The 23,728-nt window shown below is 38.2% G+C and overlaps 2 protein-coding genes and 1 pseudogene across 3 annotated transcripts; 1 reads left to right on the top strand and 2 right to left on the bottom strand.

The window, feature by feature from the left end:
- Positions 1 to 907: 907 nt before the first annotated feature.
- LOC144659744 (uncharacterized) lies at positions 908 to 1,887 on the bottom strand (annotated as a pseudogene).
- A 256-nt stretch (positions 1,888 to 2,143) lies between these two features.
- On the top strand, positions 2,144 to 3,532 carry LOC144659255 (uncharacterized). Its single transcript, XM_078519682.1, has 2 exons — positions 2,144 to 2,167; positions 2,264 to 3,532. The coding sequence occupies exons 1-2, from the start codon at positions 2,144 to 2,146 to the stop codon at positions 3,134 to 3,136; spliced, it is 897 nt and encodes a 298-aa protein (XP_078375808.1). The 3' UTR covers positions 3,137 to 3,532.
- Positions 3,533 to 6,281: 2,749 nt separating this feature from the next.
- On the bottom strand, positions 6,282 to 21,797 carry LOC144661352 (signal transducer and activator of transcription 5B-like). Of its 2 annotated transcripts, none has more exons than XM_078522075.1 (26): positions 21,413 to 21,789; positions 20,790 to 20,889; positions 20,233 to 20,319; positions 19,819 to 19,908; positions 18,996 to 19,118; positions 18,285 to 18,372; positions 17,720 to 17,775; positions 17,062 to 17,154; positions 16,577 to 16,725; positions 16,418 to 16,469; positions 16,002 to 16,108; positions 15,211 to 15,279; positions 15,005 to 15,070; positions 14,867 to 14,911; positions 14,679 to 14,721; positions 14,538 to 14,591; positions 13,884 to 14,000; positions 13,182 to 13,274; positions 12,532 to 12,670; positions 12,348 to 12,403; positions 12,146 to 12,240; positions 11,704 to 11,840; positions 11,157 to 11,309; positions 10,454 to 10,514; positions 9,136 to 9,190; positions 6,282 to 8,780 (listed from the first exon to the last, which is right to left on the bottom strand). In XM_078522075.1, exons 1-26 carry the CDS (start codon positions 21,550 to 21,552, stop codon positions 8,457 to 8,459), a joined length of 2,592 nt encoding a protein of 863 aa, XP_078378201.1. In that variant the 5' UTR covers positions 21,553 to 21,789; the 3' UTR covers positions 6,282 to 8,456. The 2 variants fall into 2 exon arrangements, with proteins under 2 accessions (XP_078378201.1, XP_078378202.1); XM_078522076.1 differs by having other exon boundaries at positions 8,637 to 8,803; positions 21,413 to 21,797.
- Positions 21,798 to 23,728: the final 1,931 nt, after the last annotated feature.

Below are 23,728 nucleotides of genomic sequence, written 5' to 3'. Positions count from 1 at the left end.
GCATACAGTCCTGAAGTAAGTATTAGAAAGACATCACCACCAACAGCAAAAAAAGATTTCCTCTCATTTTCATTGTTGCTATTCAAGACAATAACATTTCTTGTATTATTACATTATTTCAAAGCTTTTCTGTCCTTCTTGTTATCCCAAGTAGCAGCTTAATAATTTATAACAAATCATTTTTTTTTTTCATTCTACTAATTAGTCCTGTCTCTCTTGGGTAGTCAGTCTGTTGTAGGCTGTTGTTATCTGAAGGCAGGGCATAATTTATAACAAATCATTTTTTCATTCTACTAATTAGTCCTGTCTCTCTTGGGTAGTCAGTCTGTTGTAGGCTGTTGTTATCTGAAGGCAGGGCATAATTTATAACAAATCATTTTTTCATTCTACTAATTAGTCCTGTCTCTCTTGGGTAGTCAGTCTGTTGTAGGCTGTTGTTATCTGAAGGCAGGGCATAATTTATAACAAATCATTTTTTCATTCTACTAATTAGTCCTGTCTCTCTTGGGTAGTCAGTCTGTTGTAGGCTGTTGTTATCTGAAGGCAGGGCATAATTTACAACAAATCATTTTTTCAGTATACTAATTAGACCTGTCTCTCTAATAGGTAATATTGTAAAAAAAAAATAACATTTTCTGTACTTATAAGCTGGTCTCTCTTTGGTATCATGGACTGTTTTTAAACTTAACTTTTTAAAAAAAAAATCATCAGATATTAGTTCTGGTATTTTTATGGTTGCTAGTGCATTCACACTTTTGATACCTAAAGGCAAGCCAATTAACAATTGTCAATAATTTTAAGTTTCCTCTTGGTGGCATTTAAATTGCTTGGACAGTGAGACTGGAAGATAACACAGATACAATGTTTATTCGATAAAACTGTATATAAGTGTTCTGTCGTAGATTAATTAAAGCAACACTTTAGAAACATAAAATGTCAGAGTGAGCTTTCCGTGGCTAGCACTCGAGAAAAGATCAGGCCACCAGATAACTTCGAACTCTCTGCTTGCCCTTCCTTTGCCAAGCCCAACAACCATTTCGATTTGCATTGTTGCAGTTTCTGTCCTGTTTCGTGCTTTCTCTTTGGCTAGCTCTAAAGCTTGACGAGCATTTTGCGGTTCATTTCGCGGAGCTATCTCTTCGTCTCCAAGATAACTTTTCTTTATCGTTAACGGTACGGTACTTTGTTTGCCTAGGGCAGAAATAACGTCGTTCAGGTAATGGTCTCTGTAGTGAAAAACGTTGGACTTTTCTCTCTATACAGGGGGTGGGGGGGGGGGGGGGGTGGGCGTAAGTGCCTCTTTTCCCTTGCTCTGTTAATGAAAGCATTCGGCATGTCCGCCAGCAAAACTTGGACATAGTCTTCGGGTACGTAGTGTCTTTCAACACGACACCATTTCCCTGAAAACAAACCAAACAGTATAGTCCTCGTTATTTTACAAGAAATTAAAATTGTTTGATCGATCTACTTTCAGGCATGTTGTTATCCTATTACCGGGAATCATTTCCAGTAAACAATAGACCACAAAACAAATACGTACTTTGATTGCACATACATGTGCACATTCGGTACTTTACAGCTGTTCGAACGTGAAAAATTACGTAAATTACTTACCTGCGGCTTTTGGATGGAGACAGGAATTAATGCTATCCACGATGCCACTTAACCATTGTTTGTAACTTGAAGACCTTCGTCCTCTTTATTTGGGAATCTGTACGAGCTCTTGTCCATTGTAGAACGGGAAGGAAGTCGCAGACTCTGTAATAATGTGATGTTTGGACTCTCTGTGCCTCAGAAGTGCAGTTGTTGTGTTAAACATGCACGGACATAAATCGCAGTGTGTTTTGAATACCGCCATGAAAGTTGCATGAATGAAAGACGCACTTGAACTGCCTTTTGTACAAACCACTATTGCTATGGAACAATAAGCCCTTTTTTATTGAGCGACCAATCAGTAAACTAAAAAATGTGTGAATAATGGGAAGATCTTCCGGTAAATTTTGCATCCATGCTACGCGATCGACTGGCTTTTCGCTCATACTTTTTCTTCACATTCCTGAGAGACTGCGCTTTTTACAAGCACCGAATTTAAAATACTTAATTTTAGCTACTTTTTTACTTTTCTAAATTGTCATTCCTTTGGATGGCTAGAAACAAACGTAAGAACGTAAAAGATAAGGACCGGATAAAGCAGATACGAAAGGAGACCCGAAAGAGGTGGAGGAACAAGAAAGCGAATGAGAAAGCAATGTAAAACGTAAAGAAAGAAGCCATCGCGGGACTGCATTGCGCTAAAGAAAGTAATCAGGCCGCCGAGTCATCGGGTAAAACAGCCCTAACAAACCAAGAGCCACCCAAACCGCGAGTTGTGCTTCAGCGGCATGTCAAGGAAATCGATCCCTCGTTATTGGTAAAATCGGAAAAGTTCTTGGGCTCTGGCACATTTGGAAACTGCTACCTGGCATATTACAGAGATGTGGTTGTGACAGTTAAAGAATACAAGAAAGGGAAGTGTAGCCTCGACTACCTTAAAAGAGAAGTGCGCCACGAGGCCAAGATGATCAACCATCTTGAAGATCACCGTGGCGTCCCTCTATTGTTTGGAATCGTGACAAAGAGCGAGCCGTTCCGGCTGATCACAAAGTTTCACGGAATAAAACAGAAGAGCTTTACCCTACAATCGTTAATAAAGAAGAAGAAACTGGACAAGCCTACTTGGTTATTTATTCTAAAGAATTTGGTTAACGCTTTGGACCACATCCACTCATGCGGCATTCTGCATAATGACTTAAAATGCAACAACGTTGTGTTGGAGTACCGGGACCAGCAGTGGAATCCCGTCATTATAGATTTCGGGAAGGCCCGATTTATCTCAGATCCGAAGCCCGTTTTATTAATGAAAGCGGAAAAGCAAGAAGGCTACCGCCAGAAGTTCCCGCACATTGCCCCGGAAATTGTCAACGGCAGCGATAGACAAAGTATTTATTCTGATATTCACTCTATGGGCAAAATCGTTTTGGCCGTATTAGATTTGCTACCAACAGCGACTGCAAAGTCAATAAAAGTCGCAAAATCCGCGATTTGCGAAGAGCCTACGAAACGCCCCACGCTCAAGGAACTCTCTGTTGCTCTTTAAACTGTCAGTTTGACTGTCATGTAGACAAACATTGTTCCGGAAGTTTATTATTGCGCTTCGTGCTCTCTTCCCGCTTGTATGTAGTTTAAAATGAGAGTGGATTTTAAAACATGTTAGCTTTATGTAAATAATTCAATTTTTATTCCCGCATTTTCTTGCGTTCTCGTTAATTGTTTCGACATTCTTCGTGGGATTGACACTGCGAAACGCCCCACGCTAAAGGAACTTTTGCCTTGTTTTATTTCACTAAAAGACATTAAAAGATAAAATGTCTTCTGACTATCATGTAGATGATTATAATTTTGTCCTGGAAACTGTAATTGCGATTAGTTTGTAGTTAAGAGTGACTTTTAAAACCATTTGTTTTAGAATGGTTTAGAACGTTCGCGTTATCGAATTCATGAAAGTTTCTTGTTAAATATTTCATTTTAATTCCCGCAGTTTCATTGTTTTCGGTCCCCAATATACGAAGATCTTGAGTTTAATATTTAAATAACTGAGTCATTGTTAAAAGGGATGTTGTGGGATCTCAGTGAGATTGAGTTAGGTCGGTTATGAGTATCGATAATAAGACATGATAAGAGTTACACGTTGCGAGATGTTTCGCGCGAACGCCACGTAAATTTGACTAAATGTCCCACGCGAGTGACGCCGAAGCGAAATCTACGCGTGTTCTTGTCTGGAAAACATTTTTAGCGTGTCAAAAATGCCGAGTTTTAAAGTTTCGAGTTTCTCTCCGCGTGTATTTTTAGCGCCAGGTAGTGCGAAAAAGTAATTACCGAAAATTCCAAAGAAACACCTCGGTCATGCTAAGGCGCGAACTAAGATCTTCAGTTACGGTTAATAATAAGCCATGGGTAGATTCAGTCAACCCTTAGCCTAATTTGCATAAATTTTTTTTGAGGCCTAAGTTCGTCATGAAGAATAGTAATGGAAATCGGTAGGTTTTAAGATGGCGGCATTCGTCGCTTCGACATGCAGTGTTTTGCCAAATTTATATATGTATTCTTGTTTTGTCAACAAAGCCGCTCGACCCTTATGTCCTGCAGCCTCGATGAGCCAGTGATTTCTGAACTCAGTGCCCATAGTCAAGTAGGATATTTTTGTATTGAATTCCGTTTCTTGATGCCTCAGTAACCGTCTAAATTGATTCATTTAAGTACTCACGAGTGTGTTGTATTTGTTCGCTGCGTAACATATTATATTTTGATCGCTAGATAAGCTTCAGTTCAGATTAAATCGGTTCCGTAAAAGAATATAGGCTGCAGTCGATTAAAATCTGATTCATTTGTCTCAAGTTTTCAATAGTTTACTATTAAAACAATTTTATACCCTGTAATCCTTTATTGAAGCGATTTTTCTTTCACAATTTCATGGCCTCGACAGAAACTTTTCCCGGGGGGGGGGGGGTACTCCATATAATGGCCTATACGGGGAGGCTCCGCCTGAAAGGGGTACCTTTTTCAGGCTTCAGGTATATAAAAGGGTAGGGATTTCACAAGTTTAGGTATATGAAAGGGTATGTAAATCCGTCATTTAGGTTTTTAAAAGGGCCTTGAATTAAAATATTTCGAACAGACGCACTTTATGGCTGTATTATTTTAATTTAAAAAGCACAACATGAAAATGACAAGAAAACGTCCTGTTCTAAGTCTATGTCATGTCTTTTAGGTATATGAAAGGGGTACCTTTTTTCAGTAAAAGGTATACGAAAGGGGTACAATTTCTTTGAAAATGGTATATAAAAGGGTAAGGGGTAAGAGGTTGGGGCGGAGCCTCCCCGTATAAAACTTTGAGTGCCCCCCCCCCCCGGAAACTTTTCCGCATGAATTACAACCAGTGTAGTGACGTCACCGGACGGCATTAGGCTCAAATGTGTTTAGACGTCCCTTCTGGCAAGCAGGCGAGCACAGAGGGATGTCTGAAATTCAGGCTACGGTTTGTGGGGAAAGAGGGAAAAAGCGGGCGAGCGCGGAAAGGCTAACATCCGGTATACAAAGCCACTATTTCAGAGGTGGCGGCGCGGCGGGTACAACTTGATCATCTCAGAGTCGCGGGTTCGAATCTCTACTTGATATGGGTTATTCTCAAGATTGGAGACTGCGGCTCAAGGAATTACTCTCCAGTGGACCGAGTCATACTTCCCCAGAGATTCCGATATTTGTTTTTCTTATATCATTTCTCTATTTCACTTTCTTCAGCCTTTTTTTTTTCGGGTGTCACGGTCGTTTTTCAAACTCGGACCGCATTTCCCTCTAAACACTTTTTCGGCTTTTCAACCCTTCATATCAGTTTTGACACCAATCACACAGTAAATTACTTTCTACACCGTTTAATGATCACAAGAAGATACAAATGACACTTAACTCAGTGCAAGCTAGTGATAAGAGAGAAATGACTCATCTGGAGGTAGAAATTATCCATTACGCTCTCATTATACAATGGGCTGCGACTTTGCTTAAGACGAAAACTTAAGCATCGACTTGATATCCATCCCTGTAGGCCTATGACACTCTCATTAATGCTACCCGGAAGGGGGGGGGGACACCCCACCTCACGTAAGCCGACAGACAGTCTTTAAGCGTTGTGGCTGCGTGTGTACACGTCTGCGACAAATCGCTGCGACCAGTTGCTGTGACAAATTATAAATTAACCAATGAGAGAGCGTCATGTATTTTCGCCGTATTGAATTGGAAAACTAGTTCACATTCCCACCCTTCCAAATTGGCTGTTTATGCACCGAACAAACACCTTGTCGCAGCGACTTGTTTTTATGCAGTACACACGGAGCGACTCGTCGCAGCGACCTGTCGCTGCGAATTGTCGCATAGTGTGTCCCGACCTTTAGTAGCTGTTTGAAGAATTTTGGAAACTCTCATAAATCTTCGATAGTATCCAGAGTCATTTGAAGATGTATTGTTTCAAGTAGACCAGATGAAAGCACTTCATTTATTATACACCGTCTGCTTTTGCTTATGATTTAGTTGTGCCCTTGTCTTACACATTTAACTGCTTTTCCTAAAATTATGACGGGTGGGTAACTAAGTCAGTTTAAACCCAAAAGGAAGGGGTGGGCTACATTTTCGTACGTTGCGCAAATCAACGTTGCTGTTTGTACAGAGAACCACTACATCAAGGTCTTAAATTAAACATGTTGTTTAATAGAGCTGATCGTCACCCTTGCATACAAGTTCTTAAACGCTTCACTACTTCCTTGATGAAAAAATGAAAGTTATTTTACATGATAAATGTTTTTACTTAAATTACAGATGTTCAAAAACCTTATCTCTCAGAGCTAAATTCGAGCTTACCACTGAAACTTTGTACATTTTGAGCAATTTACGAAAAAAGTAAAGGATAACTAGTTTTTTTAATTAAGCTTATGCATGTTTACATTGTACATCAATAAGTACAAGTTCACAAATCTTCAATCCTGGTCAGAAGCCTTGGATACTGAACCTCCCCTTCCCATCCCTAATAATGAGTTTTATCCTTTCAACCTTACAACATGTGTACAACAAAATCTCAAAACTCGGGAGGCTAACTTCAAGACTGTAATTGGGTGTTAAGGCTAGTAGCAAACAAGGACACATTGTTGCTCGTAAATGTATGTTTCTTAGGTAAGCAAACAGGCGGGACACAAAACAAATGCGCAAACTGGGAAACATTTGTCGAGGACACAAAATGTTTCTGACAAAACATTTTTTTGCGTCTCGAACACAAATTTGTGTTCACAACAAATGTTGCGCGCGGACAAACGGGGAACATTTGTGCCCGCAACGTGTCCAAGGATTTTGCCCAGAATGAACAAAGTAGCTATAAGATAGAATCATGTTTCATGCGTCCCCGATTGCTTTTCAGAATAATCATAACATTTCGACGTTAAAGGCGTTCCATCTCCACTAAGGAGCTGTTCCAGAGAATACCATAGAAAGCATGTTACTTCGAATAAAACTATTGTATTATATACTAAATAAAGTAGCGAAAGCATCCAGATAAAATACTATGCGTTATAAGGTATTGTATACCTAAGCCTCTGTCATAACAAGCTCGACTTCACAGAAATAAAAACAAATCCAACATAAACAATACTGTGTTAACTTGGTCTCGAAATTTAAATTATCATACAACTACTGTTCATTAATGTAAAAGCTACGAAGCAGTTAACGAACCTTGGAGAAAAACAAAGCACTTTGTCTTGTATTGCGATATAATTTATCTACATATCCTCCATTTAAACGTTTTTGTCAACCTTACGTACAAGCACAGCAATCTAAACGCTTTTAAATGCTGCTTTCCGCAGATAGCTAGCTTGATTTTATCTTAGCAAGCAGTGACACGAATGACACTGCGATTGCCGGTCAACAACACTTCGTTAGAGTTGAACTGACAAAGCGAATGATTTTAATTGTTTTGTGTTTTTATATATATATCGATTTTAACGCCCTGAATACCACTGGAAAATAGTACAACAATCAGGACATACTCTTCTACTTAAACTGGACTTGAACCATTTTCTTGTTTTAAAAATACCTGCATGGCAGTATTAAGAAACGCAAACTCTAGTAAAAAGTCAGAAGAGGTTAACGTGTTCAAGCTCTTCGGCAAACGCTCCATAAATACCTAAAAAAAAACATTGAAAACGAATAGACTCTTGAAATTCTCGAATGACTATAATTCATCCAATTCGAGGAAAAGAAACGTTCTGTGAACGAATACATCGAATAATGCAAGGCAACATAATTTTACGAGAGAAACAAAATCAGCGACTTTGTCTCTCGCATCAGCGAGTCATGTAATACGTAATTACACCCGCCACATTAACCCAAGATCGAACTCCAAACATGAACCTTACTAACGACTCTGTATTTAGCCAAATGGAGGCACAGTTCAGTTCTTTAAACTTCTCTCTGATTCTGGTTCCCGACACATTAAGTGCCTGGTACTAACATAGGCTCTCTATTGCCCTGGTAAGACAAACTAAGGAAGAGCGCATGGATCAGGGGAATAGTCTGTAAAGAAACTGCTGTGCTGCTTCAACACCTAGCTATATCATCGACGACGCTTTGCGCATTAGCAAATAATCACAGGAAGAGACATTGAAATATTTCAAAACCTTTGTTCATAAAGTCGAGGAAACAAGCTCCGTTTGTGTCGTGAGACGAGCCCGATTCTCATTTCATATCACTGTGTGGGAAGTCGTGCAAATCAACAATCTCACTGAACTACGTCAAACAAAACAAGTACCGTACGTTTACGAGCATTCATCAACAAACGGTAACTCCTTTCCTTGACTGTCTCCAAGGTTCGTTACTAGCCTCTATTGCGGCTGCGCAGGGTTTACGTCATTTGACAGTAGCAGGTCTGTAAAGTCATCGCCCATGGCGGCTGCCATCGCAGCCATGTAACTAGCTGGTCCTCCTTGTAGGCCGCTAAGAAACACGTTACTCAAAGCCAGCTCAGACGCCATCTGCCCGTAGTCTCCAACAATTTCTTGGTTGGCTAAGCCGAGTTCTGTACCATCTAGGAAGGACGAACTGGCAACAGACTGGGGCGAGGCTGGAGACGCAGGGGAGCCTGGGTACAGGCCGTATGACATATCTGGAAAACCGGTTATTGGAAACGAACTTGATGACAGAGTTTCCTAGGCAACGGAAAAAGAGATTACTACGAAAATTAGACAAGGAAGACAATACCATAGTTTATTAAGGTATGTTTAAAAAATGCGGTTTAAGAGAATACACAAGGGCACAGGGATAATCAGCTGAAAGACTTCCTTATAATGTCACAACAAATAAAATCGTTTGCATCTGAACTTTTCCCTAAAATTCCGATCAAGATACATTTAAAGAAGTCAGACTTCTTTGAATTTGTTACTGTCCGTGATTTCTACTGAGCCCGGGCTCAGTAAGAAACTGCATTGTATTCAGTTTATTGAAAGAAACAAACAAAAGACTTCACTAACTTCAAACTGAACTGATATATCAAAAGACACTTACCATGGTAGCATCCTTTCCACCCTGATGCATCGGGCTCTTGCCGCCTAGTCTCGTTCTAATAAAAAGGTGGCAGATAATAGACTGCATCAGCTTCATTTACACAAGAAGTCCGAATGAAAAATTTACATCCATTCCATTTTACGAACTCGGTGAGTGACAAAGCTCGTTTTTAATGCACCCTGTGAGTTGAGCATTTTTAACTTCCCTGCGGTTGTATATCAATGGAAAAGAAAGGGCTCTGCTCGCAGGGTGGTTTTAATGTTGATGTACCTGATAATTACTTCATTTCGTAACTTACCGTATTTTCTCGATTAAACGCCGGATCCCGATTAAACGCCGGCCTCGTATAAACGCCGAGTCAAAATTGCTAATTTTAAAACAAACGCCGGGGGCGTTTGTTCGAGGTCCCGGCGTTTATTTTAGGTCAAGCTAACAAGTAAATATATTCTCTTGAATGACACTGCTATGTCACACTAGTACGGTATGCTGCTTTGGGGATTTCAAAAAACGTTCAAAGGAAAAGTCCGGCGTAACATAGCTACGATGGATGCTGTACAACAACAAAAAGGCCTAGCAGTGTTCGCGTTCCTGTCTTAATGACTGACGCATTTCCTTTCTTGTGTTAGTGCTTACAGTCGTCGAAATCTCGAGGATCCCTCCATCGTTTATTTGCAAGTTGGAGGAGGACGTTTAAAAACGAGGAGGACGTTGGCAACATTGCCGTTTATGAACTTAAATCTTTCTACCCATAACCTTTACTTGCATGCTCTTTTATTGGTCATATACCGTTTATATTCTGTTTGTCTCAAATCTTGATTGCAACATTAACGTGTTCAATCCGCAATGATGTAACCTTGGGTAATTATCAACTTAAGATACCTAGGGACAGTTTTTCGGGGCAGATCGAAGAGAAAAATCGTTCCGCTTTGACAAACTGCCCCTTGGTCTCGGAGATCGGTAACAATAAATCAATCTGAAAAATTGACAGAAAATTGCAGTCCGTAAATAAACGCCGAGCCCCGATTTAACGCCGGCTTCAAATAAACGCCGGGTCCACCAAGCCAAGTTTGAAATAAACGCCGGGGGCGTTTAATTGAGAAAATACGGTATGTTTAAATATACAAAAATACGTTTCCAATTGGTCCCAAAACCACGTTATTTTTTACAAGTTTACGGCTTGTCAGTAAACGTTTCTTTTCCTCAAACGTGCCTACGTACTTAGGAACTGAGAACTGCCAATGTTATTGTTGACACCATTCAGAGACACTGAACACAATTGTAACCAACGTTAATCACTGTTAATTAATGGCATTCTCACCCCGCTAGCCTGGTCGCCAGGAAATGTCGTTGATACTCATCATTTTCAGCAGCTGTGTTCTCTAAAGAAAATAAAACATATTTGAGAGGGTTCTAATTGTACAAAGTACTGCAAGAACAGGCTGAGCACTTGTATTGGTATTCGTCTTACTTGCAGCTTTTGTGTAGCTAGCCTGTAGAATTTGGGGATACAATAAGGACTTAATGACTGGCCCCAAGGGAAACAGTGAATTAAAGCTCACTGTTTCCTGAATTTTGTTTTGCCGAGACGCTGAGGGTCGAGAAGAAACAAACTGAAAATAAACGCCCTGTTGTTTTTATTATTCATCACTATTTCCTACGGCAGAAACAACATAATTGTATTCATTAAAACTCAACCTCGTTCCCAGGGTCTCTCTCTGGGAACGAGGTTGATTTAAACTGTTGACACTGTACGATACTATGAGCTATCGATTTTGCATTGGGATATATTCCTCTTTGAGTCAAATGAATTTTTTGCGTGAACAAATAACTTAAATATTTCAACTGTTGACGCCCGAGACCGAAAGCGCGTCCTGATCACGTGCAAGTTCAAGGTTCAAGCTGTTGTCGCCCTAGGGAGTCACGTGATACGTTCTCGTCCAATAGAAAACTGCATTTCGTTTCGGGGGTATAACAAAACTTTCATTAGTTTAAATATTGTAAGTCCCAACCAGCGTCCTTACCATCATTCGTATAGTATTGCCCAAAGGCGTCGTTTTTGTCGGTGCTTGGAAAAAGCTGAACAAGTTCCTCTAAGTCTTTGAGTCGATCAGAAAACTTTCGCATTTGCAAGTGTGCATTCGTCCACGGAGCGACATCGTAAACTTCAAACGGACCTAGAAAACACAAAAACAAACAAAACAATATTTGGGGTTTTTGTTGTTGTTGTTCCCTTTTTCTGTCGTATGTTATTCTCATTGGCGTTCCTCTCTCTGACATGTTGGATTTATCACCCCTACCAGTATGTATCAAAAAAGGAAAATATTCGAATTGGATATTTCTATTACCGAACATTATTTTAACTGAAACAAGAAGAAAGAGAAATTTAACTTTATGCGGGTAATTAAATAGTTTTTAATTAAAAAGTTGTATGAAGGATTTAATAAGTAGATTAGCCCCTCCCTCTACTAAGACCCCCCCCCCCTCCAACTCTTATAAGTCCTTTTTTGGCGTGTTTTTTAGGGGGGATGTTTTATTCAACAACTGAAAAACCACATTAGTAATACTTACCACCATCAGTGAAAGACACATAGGCGACGCTGACTCCACCTACTTCGCCTTCACTGAACCTCAGTAGGAATGTACCAGGATTACACCCTCTCAACATGTCATGCGCAACATTCTTGCCAACAAAACCAGCCACGCGTCTACAAATACAATGAACTGAGCTCAGTACAACACTTGTTTTTTCCCGACAGTTTTAAGTTTGCCAAGTTCTCTCACCATCAGAACAAAGATATTAAATGGCTTCAATTCGACTTCATGCATCTAATCAAATCTACAAGCATAGACATTTGCTTGCCTAGTACACGCGTGTGGTTTGGTTTTTCCCGCGCTTGTTACTGAGTCTAGCTTTTTTTTTATCTGTGACAGTAAAATCGTTGCCGTGGAGAGTGGATTCAAAGGGAAAGAAGGGATACACTTGTCGTTAATTGTCTCTACTTAAACCTACCCGTCTTTCCACTCATCCAGTAACCGCTTTGATACCACATCGAGGGCACCAAAAAACCACTTCCAAAATGAAAATGTTCGTTTATCGAGATGGTCCTGATATCAGATACAAATACAGTTAGTGGCTAACCTTTACACTGACAAAAGAAATAGTGCAATTGATGATCAAATAATTCGCAAAATACGCAGTTCATAAACCGTACCCTATAAAACATCTGTCTTGTCACCAGAGCGTTGTCCATGCCTCCCTCGATTTTTCCTTGAAAATTAGGAAACAATAATTCAAATGGTCATTAAAACGTTTGTTTTCAAAGAAAGAATATTCTCTGGTCAAAGAAAGGAAAGGCAAACCAGGCAGTTATCAACTGTAACGCAACAAGGCTCTACCTGGAAAGAGTTTTCTTCCTATATAAGCAATGCTTTCAGGACTGAGTTCGCGAACATTGTTAAGAATCCATCGTTTGTTCAGAGCATCAGCAAGACGTGTCCACTCAACCTGGTCCGGGACATCAAATAGTTTTCTTTCCTAAATAAAATAGAATACAGTTTCAACTCTGAGAAAGTGCCTCTCCTAACGTCAATTGCGTGACTTATTCAAAAGATTATGTTTTGAAAAAGCAAATATTTATACTCAGTATCCTGCTAAAGGAGAAACGCGGTCTACAAAGATTTCTGGCGAGAGAAAACTCTGGGCACACCGAAATCGTCATTCTTCACTCGGTACTGACTTCACACTGGACATTAAAACAACTTCTGATCTGAGCTGTTACACACGCATTTAAGTGAGAAGTAGCCTGTGTGCCAAGTAGTCAAAACTCAGTACTCAAACATTAAATTTAACGAGGCGTCAAGAAGTTACTCAAATATCCAGACAGCGCCTTTTTGACACGTGTTTCATGTATTCCGAAAAAAAAAACACGTTTCCGTTACTTTAGTGATATAAATAAACGACTTCTTTCCACATTTTAAATGTCCCAAGATTTGCACGATTTCAAAATATTTTGATTTCAGAAGAACCTGAATAAGTCCCTATTAACCTTCTCGGCAAATGCGTTTTCCCAGAATACAGTGGCTTCGGCTTCACACTGCTGGTTACCGTGAACTGTCACAACCACAGGTACTGAGATAACCTTTGGACAAAAACAGAAAGAATTAGTGATAAGCCATGCAACCATAGGCATTGTTTATGGGACCAAAGTGCTCATTGTACATGTACAACTTGTCAGGAGATCAATTTGGCGGTGGTGTTTTAATGGAGACAGGCGCATTTTACTTCGGAGTTTCACAAAACTTAAACACGGGGAAACTACACGGGTCAAACCTCTGAAGGCTGCCAACTTTTTGAGGGTTTGTGGGGCTGGGGAGGGCGATGTATCCTCTCCCCGCCAATTATTTCAAGTAACTGCGCTATTTAGCGTAAAGCACTGAACAATGTTCATCTTTTTGGCAGTCAGGTGTTGATTATGAGTTCATAATTACGGTGGTACAATGATGTCATAAATCCCTAGATTTCTAACCTGTCAGGCCAAGACAAAAATAGACAATTTTTTCAATATAAAGTCGAAAATAATACATAAAAACAACTGTAAAAATACTGAAAAGGTCGACTAGTGAGAAAAACTCTATATTAGAGTAGAGAAGACTGTCAATACATGGTTGCCATGGGCACTTCTGCAGTCATTAACCGACTTAACCAATTTTTACCGATTTATTACAGACTTTTGTGTTATGGAATGTACCTGAATATTAAACTGCTCTTTTCCTAAGTTTATCTGTGTAGTGAGTAGCAACGCAGACTTCTCCTCTGTCACAACTTCCTTGTTCTTGCCACCCTGTCTTGTAGCCTTGGTCAGCGACTATACCAGGAATAAATAAATACCGTATTTTCTCGATTAAACGCCGGACCCCGTAACGTCGCCACGTTCGCCGGGTCACGTCGCCGGGGCGTTTGTTCGGGTCCCGGCGTTTTTGGGTCGCTCGATTTTCTGTTTGTCACTCTCGTGCCTCTCTCCGTTGTCCCTGGTTCACCTGTCCCGGCACTTCGGCGCAGTGTCCCCCCTCCCCCTCGGTCGCTTCACTCTGCAGTTCGTCCGATCCCGGGCCCCGACGCCTCAAATACGCGGGTTCACAGCCAGTGAAATATGCCGGGGGCGTTTATGAGAAAATATGGTATACAAGTTACTTTGAGTGAGAAGCGTGTGTCCAGGTACCAAGGCTATTAAACTCACAGCCACAAATTCAAAATGCATGTGAACAACATTGCTTGCGAAATATGAACTTAATAATACCCTGTCATATACACACGAAGAATGGTCAAGAATGTTGCAAGATTCACAATGTAAAAACAAGTATACAGTCCGCAAATACGCCTGTAGTTATTGATTAGTTCTTACCAAGTTCTTGAATTCGCCTATGAGTTTGCCTGTCACTTGATTGAATTCTAGTGTCTAAAATATAGAGATAGGGGAAAGAAAGAAAATGTTATTTAAAACGGAACAAGTTTCAACGGACATTCAAAATGGTAGTATACTTGCCTTTTTGCTGTTTAGCACAGGGTTATTATTTGATGATACAGTGCTGCATTAAAGAAACATTTTTAAAGACAGAAATTAGTTATTAATAAATGTTTTTCACTTTGTACATGGCGCCACGCACTTAATCTCAATTATAATAAAAAAAATATGTACCATTTTGTCAGTTGACAAAACTCACAAATTCTTACCTCTTTGAGCGATTCCCAATGTTCAGGCCTTGGGCTTGTTTTTCTCTAAATAAAAAAAATGATCGTGCAAAAGACATGAGATACTAAACAATGAAATACTCAGTAAAATGTGGAGACCAGTAGCTAACTAATACTTACGAGATCAGAGAACAACTGACTTCAGGCGGATGGATTTGGACATTGAGTTTGCCACCAAGAAGATGCCTAGACACAAATTATGTTTGAATTTGAGTTGGTTAACGTAACATAAACAAACAAACAAACAAACAAACAAACGGATGGATGAACAATAATTACAGCACGCTGGCCAGCATGTTAGCTTATTTAGTAATTTTTTAGCTTACCGAACCACAACTCCAAACTTTGTTTGTATCTTCAAGACTTGTGGAGGTTGTTTTTCTATGATAAATGTCCTGCAATGCAGAAAATTTTTGTAAAATCCATCAATCGAGGCAAATTGCATTTTGTACCCTTCAGTTACTACTCTCTGTCAATGAATTCAAAAATAAAGAAACTGTTCAATGGAAATTAGAAAACTGTTCTCCCATTTAAACAATCTATGACTATGATAATTTTAGTATTCGGGTAATTTATTACACAAATTACAGATAGTAGAAAACTTTGCTTGCACTTATAAAAAATAATAACATAGTTGTAATACGTGCATATAATAATTTAATGCATATCCCCATTTTATTTTATTTTCTACATATATTTTTCTTTAGTTTTCTTTTCTTTGTATTATTTTGTATATATTACATGTATTTTTTTATTATTTTATATTTAAATGTTTACTTACACTTACTTAAAAGTAAGTGTAAGTGTAAGTAATTTCATCCTAAGTATTGTATGTAACTGGACTGTACTAAAGTAACTGCAGTGGTTAATGTGATGTAAGCAATTAAGTAGTACTTGTTCTTGTATGCTGTAAAATAAATAAAAATTAATAAGAATAAAAAAACTTCTTTTACTAAATTAAAAACAGTTCTTTTTTATATAGCAAATTACAGCCAAGATCAAAGAGGCAAAAGGGAAGGTTCTTATTATCATAACCTCTGAACCACATCATCTTTCTTTTAAGTTTAATTTCAAGCTCTACAACCTAACAGATGTATGGCTTGATTTTCTAACTTACTTGTTTAAGAACAATTTCATGAGATTTCTTGCAGACGTTTTTACATTATCCATTCGCTTTAGTTCTATTTCATTCCCTTGAAATGCTTGGTGGAAAAGGTTGTCAAGCTGAAAGAAACAGAATCAAATTTAATTAAGAATGTTGCTGTCAAAAGCAGCATCTGTGTAGTCCAACACACTGAGCATTATTTAATTAAATGCCTTCCAGTAAATTCACAATTGTCTGACAGCCCTCCATAATGGTTGAGGCCCTCCAGAGCATTGCATAGTTTAGCATGTATTACTAAATTATTTTGTGCATTGTGATAATTTCTTAAAACATTGGGACACGAGTTGTGTTTTATCCATTGCAGTCTTCTGTTAAGTTAAGTTGGTAAATTTGTTGTTGAAAATTTTAAAATAGTCCTCTGAACTGACCTGTGAAGCCTGTTGAAATAGTTTCCAGAGTAGCTCTGCAAGCATTTCACAACTATAAATAAATAAGTAAAAAACAAGAGCATATAAATACTCAGACAAGGTTTACACAAAAGAAAGTTTTAAATTGAAAGAACAAAATTCTTGTTTAAAAGTACATACACTTCTTGAAGTTTGTCAAGAGATGGTGGACATGGATAGCCACACAGTGACCTCTGCTGCAAATGGCGCCACTCAGCTATTCCTTCAAAACAGTTTTTTACTATTTCTGACAGTTTTTTAAGGTGATTACAAAGGCATTCAATGAAGCCCTGTAAAAAGTAAGGAAACAAGAATAAGAAACTAGTATAATAAGCTGACAATATGATGATTAACTTCAGGTCTCTAGGTTGAGTTTTAATTAACTCCTATGTCCTTTATTGATGGGACCAGCATTTTATTTGAAGTCTGGTATTTTGCCCACCTACATGTACATGTACATGTATGTACCTGATTCTCATTAATCAACAGTAATTGTACCCCGTAACTGTTCCCTTTTGTGCTGTTAGGGACATTTATTAGGGATGCAACAACATCTACTGTCCACTTAAGTATGTTGCTGCATTTAAAAGTAAGTAAGTAGAGATATATTCACAAATACAATGTACCAGTCTTTTGGTGATTGACAGCTCTTCTCCCATCCTGCTTAGTTCCTGTTGTATTCTTTCTGTCTCTTTGCTTATTTTTTCCACCCTTTGTTTCTATTTTTAAGTACAATTGATGAGAATTAACTCATTTATATCCATACACTGTATAAATGCACCTATAAATACACTAATTTAACCCTTTCACTCCTAAATGCACATTTAGGGGCTATTTGGAGGCGCAGCTATTGGACTTATTGAACCACTTGTGACGTTATCAATTAGCACGTCAGTGGATTTTTGTAATAAGTATCTGATAGAGCTTGGATTGACCTTTCTACAAAAGTGTTCATTTTGAATATTGGTTCCATTCTGACAGAGCTACTGTAATCAAAGAAAAGCACGATCCATTTTTGGTGCAAAATCATTGCTTAAATTGGCCAATACACCAGTAATTAATCAAGGTCCCCTTTTCAGGGTTTTCCAATGATAACGTCAAAATGTTGCTGCAGTGTGAAAAAGTGCTTTTCTAGCAAAGTTAAGGTACAGTGGTGTAGATTCAAGATCATGGCACCAAAAATACAGTTTAAAGGTTAAAAAACGTGTTTCGGGGGGGGGGGAAATCGGGAGTGAAAGGGTTACAAATTGTAATTATTTACATGTAGCTATTATGTAAGTTCACCTTGTCATTTTCACTGAGCTGTGATGAGTTTTTTATTTTCTGTGCCTCCAGTTGATCTGTAGATGTAAAAGAGGTTGAACTGTTACACATGAATACAAGCAAGTACATGTCAGGAAATGAGTAAAAAACATTTTACTACTGTAATCAAAATATCGTTTGATGTAAGTGTTCAATGATTACATTTTCTGCTTTAAAACCCTACAAGACTGTACAGTTTAAGTTAAATATTGCATTGCTGTATACTGCTCTACTTAAAATCAGTCTAATGTGCTGTCCTATTTTTGACAAACAATAATGCATTACAAGAATCTTTCTGTAGGATAATTAAAAATGTTTTGCTCAATGAAACCACTATTCACAAGTACCACTTAGAAGTCGTAAATCACTAAATGTACAGTTGAAAGCCTATTACCTACAGTAACTTATTGTATAAAGCAGAACAGAGTGTTTGTTTACTAAACTGCAAGAGCACATGTATGATTATATAAAAAAGCTATGTAATAAAAAAATTTTAACAAAAAGTAACAGACCAAACAATTACACAGCACAGCCACTTCGTACGTACATTTATCTATTTTCCCGCTCACTTCCTGGAACTTGATCACATATTGTTCTTTTAACTGTTCTATCTCTTTGAGGAGAGTGTCATTTTTCTGAAAAATCACATACTTATTGTAAGTTTTTTCCTGTTTACTTACACATTATATGCATGTATCATAAACCTGCTTTTTGGTACATACACTGTAAAGCCTAGCAGCCCAGCATGCCTATTGGATTCTTAACTCTGGTTTCCCCGCCCCAAGATGGAATGGGGACTGACAGGGGGGGGGGGGACTGACTGACAGTCCTCCCCCTCCCCACACACTTACACACATTTAAATTGCTGGTACCTATTAAACACTCGGGTGATGAGAGGCATTGTGAGAGAAAAGTGTTTCGCCCGAGAAGTCAAGACAATGGTGCAGACCAATATGCCCTGATATCAAGAATGTCCTGGCCATGTAGCCTTGCTCTTCTTATTCAGACTTTAACCATAAGTACAAGTTTCTGCTATCAAAAGTAGCTAGCCGTCAGTACTGAGTAGAATTTTTTGGTTTGCTCTTATACAAGAATAAACTGTCAATCAAGTAAATCTGCTTCTCTTGAAATTATTAATGTGTGTACTGTGTGGAGCTTTCGGCAGTCTTACACGTCTGTACTGTGGAATTATATTTTATTCAGTATGTCCTAGTTCTGCCCCAGATTACTGATAATTACAGTTTATCAGATAAATAACCTGGCTCTCCTTGACAAGAACATCCTGTAGTTGTTTACGCATGGCAGCATAAGGATCTGGGGGAGTATTGTCCTCCGTATCCATGTCTTCCATTTCCACAGTTGACAATGTTTCTAATGAAATCTAAACGTACAATAAAACAATAACATACTGAGAAATTTTATTAGTAAAAAAAACATTTCCCATGTTCAACATGTACTGAACAGTGCTTTAAGAAATGTAAGAAATACAGGTACATCATAAAAATACTATTTTTTTTTTAACTTTTCTGTATTCTGTGCTGCTTTCATCAGTTTAATATTTTCAAACCAAAATTATTTTTAAGCGATATGAATGGTTTTCAGTTTGGCTGTCACAAAAACAAGTAAACCAAAATGTTTATCAGCCTGAACTTTTACAAAAAGCGAATAGGTTTCCTGTGGTTCTTTTTTGTGGGATAAAACTCAACTGAAAGTTGAAACAACCCAGAAATACAAGCTGAACATCTTTTGTTTGGCAAGGTTTGTTATTATCTGACAAAAATCTACTGACAGGAATGCCTGTATATATCCGACCCACATGTGTAACACAAATGTCGCAAAAATATTTATTAGCCTATGAACAAAGACTAATGCATGTTGTTTCCTTTGCAGGCTACTACATGTACAACATTAATAAACATTTTTTTTTTATTTCATTAATTCCCTCTTGAATTTGCATGGAATTTTTTAATTTATTGCGGCTGTTGTCATGACTGTGAGTTGTGTGCAAACTGGCCCAGTTCAAGTAGTCGCACTGTAAAATGTGTAAAATATGAGTACTTCTAATCAGGATATGTACTTACAGTTGTTGCAGTTTGAACTAATTCTCTCAGTTTGGACACAACTCCATGAAAATACTCTGCAAGCTTGACTGGATCACTGCCATACTTCTCCTAAGGATTTAACATCAAAATACATAACTACAGTGACAGCTTTGACAAAGCAAAACCATCTATAAATATACTTAATTTTCTAGTAAACAAATCAAATGCAAGATTATAATAAACCGGTGGATTATATCATATCGGTAATAGAACTTTACGTATCAGTTAACTAATGAATGATGAAAAGGAGCTAACCAGGGCAACAAACATCACTTGAGACACATGGCAAATTATAGTAATGAGAAAGTTACATGTACGTACCTTAAAATTAACATTGTATCAATCAATTATTATTGAATAAATACAGTGTAACATGTAATTGCCTTCAGTTACCTCCAGCTGTTGTATCACCTCTTGCACCTTTTTTGCTAATAACACATTATGGAAATCATTAAGTGATATCGACGCCAAGCCTTCAAGCTACAAAAAAAAAATTTAAAATAAAATCAGTCACACGTACATATATATGTCAAGGGTTAAAAATAATATGTAAATTTCTTTTAGATATCATAAATATACTAACAAGAAAACAAGACAGCATCTACAGGTCTTATTTATTTCTAGAGGTAATCTAAGCTTTCCATTCTCATTCTGATTGAATTTAAGGCTCACTCCAAAGCAAATCATAAAAGGGGTGCTTATGGTAAAAAAATAATTGGAACATAGAACAACAATGGCAGTCTGAGCTTAATGCAAACAGTAAGCACAGTACATCCAGATAAATAAATACAGTAGTGGCCAAATGTAAGTTTACAGTAGCTCAAAAATTAAACATCTTGACTTGAACCTCTATCATCGAAAAATCAATACTTTAAATGATAAATAAATAAACAAATTAATTAATAGATAGATTAAATTAATTATGTGCCAAACAGATTGAACTTGCGTACCTTGTTTTTATGCTCGTTTAGCTGGGCTATTGTAGCGTCCATTAGCTGCTTGGCTTTGATAACATTTGTTCCCTGAAGGTTTGGGTTTATTGCCTCCTGCCTGCAATAGAAAACAAACAAGGGAGATGAGGGAGAAATACAATCTTGAAAACAATACAGTTCAGCAACTTATTTACATGTCATTGAATAAGAATTCTATCATAGCATCTATTGTGTTATCCCTAGGGCCTTGTTCTACAAAGCATTCAAACATTTGTAAAATGAGGTGGACAAAAGTGGTCCTGTATTCTGTAGTTGCTATGTTAAAACAAAGAAAGAAGAAATAGCCAATAGTTACTTCCTTGTTATAAAATTTAACAAATTCTTCTTCCTTTTTAACGACAAAAGAATAAAAAGAAAATAGCATGCAAAACTTTCTCTGCTAAGGCAAAAAAATAAAAATAAACAAACATGTGGGGGATCACTCTCTACTGACCAGGCAATTTGGGGGGGGAGCAGTGGGGAGCAGGGGGTGGGGATTTGACGATGGAAAATTTTTAAAATAATTAAGTTTTCAGCTGGAGCACTTGGCTAATACCAATGTTTTACCCTTGAATACAGCATCATACAGTCATGCATCTTACCAAGGCTGGAGTTCCAACCACTGCATCAGATAAATGGACGCCTCGAATTCAAAAGAACCGCCATAAGCAGCCTGTAGCTCTGTCAGAATTCGATTCTTGTGGTGTCCTTCCAGGTTCTGAAACGTATCCCAACACGACATGGCTGGGCCTGAATGATCTGGAGGTAAAAACCTATTTCAAAATATCTCTAAAAACTTTGACCGCCACCACGAAGCCTAACGTCAAAGGAAAGCCTTTACTTTGCGGTGATTCCACACGGCCACGCTCCACGTCTTCTTTGCATGAGAGGTAAACAGTTCTGATCGATTTCATCACGGACCTCGGTTTATATCTACGAAAACCGAGCCTCTTTCCGAGAAATGACCAACTTCCCTTTTTCTGTGGAAAAAGTCGTCCGAGCATCACATTCGGGTATTCGGTCACGCTTCGGTCATTCTTCGGAACCTATCGCCACAAACGGACTGTATCATTGCGTGACATCGGAAACCAAGAAAAACCGGAAATGAAGAGAAGGTTGAGACAAAATCGCCATTACTAACTTCACTCGAATTTTATTTGAAACAAAACCATTCAAAATAATTTACTGGGATTCGAAAAAAGTCCTCAAGACTTGTCATTTAAGATATTTGCATTAAATCTATAACTTCTCCCTGCGTTGCAGAAGTTTTCGAATAACTGCTAGAACGCATTTCTGAGAAATATGTCCATCGCGGAAAACGCGGAAATAAATAATTAGCATATAAACCAAGAAAGTAACAGAGGATTCCAGTATTTCAAGGACATTCCTAGAAGAAACGGAAGAATTGAGCATTTTACGAACTATCTAATAAACAAATGATGAAGAAAATAATAGTTTTCTTCTGAGAATAACATAACGAAATTCGGCCTTAACATAAATAAGTTCTGAGAGAGCATGGTCAGCGTTGTTTATGAAATAGGAGTGTATCTTTCATATTTTGCTGCAGGTTTTGAATATGTGCACTTTTTGCCTAACTAAACTACTACCACAAAAATTCAGTTAGGGTTATGTTATTCGTTTACCCTTAGCAACAAGGTGGCAAGCGCGTCTGTTGCACAAGCACTGAACTCTTAAATGAGAACTCAGTGGAAACTCGCATGTTTCTTCGAAGTATCAGTATTGTCTTCCCATTTTTCTTTGAAATAAAAAAAAAATATATCTTAGTTGGAGATTCAGTCAATAAGCCAAAGACACTATGTATGATACAGTAAGCGATGTTATGACGGAAGTTAGGCTTGCTTCCGAGTGTTATTGAGCAAGACCTTCGCATGGGTCGTTCCACCGATCACCGGACCGCGCCAACTCAACCCACGCGCAGCGCTTCAAGCACGAGTGGACAACTCTTTGAATTTGGACCAAAAAACCGGCTTTTCTAAAGACGTACAGATGCGTTCAAAACTGTGATGATTTTAAAGGTACTTGTGAAAGCTTAGTAAACAAGTAGGAGGCCATTAGCCATATTTTACAGTACAGGGTAAGAGGTGATGTGTTATGCTTTGATTGTTACGATCATTACGAGCTGTATGCGGAGACAAACGATGAAATAATGTTCGTTGTAATGTTTTATGCTGATTCTTTTTCGTAATTTTTGTAATTCAATTCATTTGTATATTTTCGTATTAGTTTTTGAGACCTTGCTACGCCCTTTCTCGCCAAGAAGGGCACTAGCTGTTAGCGGCGGGCTTTGCGAGTAGCTAAATTAATTCTCCATTTTGTCCATACTCTTCAATAGCGCCGGTAACTTTCGGGATTCAAGTGAGGTTTTCAGTGTCCCATGTATAACAGTTGTTTTTACGTAAAACCGGTTTTAAACATTTTTGTACAAGCTTTCGTAAACTAGCGTTTATTTTTCGTATTTGAAAAAAGTTATTTGTTGATGAAAATAAGCAAGGAAACTGAAACATTGAAAGTATGGCCGCTCGATCGATCGAGAAAGGCAAACTCCTTCAGCTTTTTTGAAGTCATGCTTAATCTCTCGTCTTTGTTTTTTCCACCTGTTAAAGAGACCACTTGTAGTATAAGGTGGAAAACTACACTATTAGTAACTTATCCTTAGACAAGATAGTAAAGTATGAAGACTGTGTAAACTCGTTTACAGAATGTGGGCTGTAATTAGGTAGTTACCAACAAACCCTCCAGGCCTCAGTCTACAAGTTTTTGCTTTCAAGAACTGAGAACCAAATGAGTAGCCTTCTTGTTTTAGTACAAAACCAAGAACACTTGGAAATGTGCCCCGCTCTGGTTATACGTACACTTGTATTTTTGTTTCGGTATCACCATAAGCATTTAACAGAACA

Source organism: Oculina patagonica, chromosome 7, assembly GCF_052425735.1.
Source record: "Oculina patagonica isolate OP01 chromosome 7, crgOcupat, whole genome shotgun sequence".
In the NCBI taxonomy this organism is placed as follows: Eukaryota; Metazoa; Cnidaria; class Anthozoa; order Scleractinia; family Oculinidae; genus Oculina; species Oculina patagonica.
The sequence above is the reverse complement of the archived record's forward strand: the minus strand, read 5'-3'. Positions and strand labels throughout refer to the sequence as shown.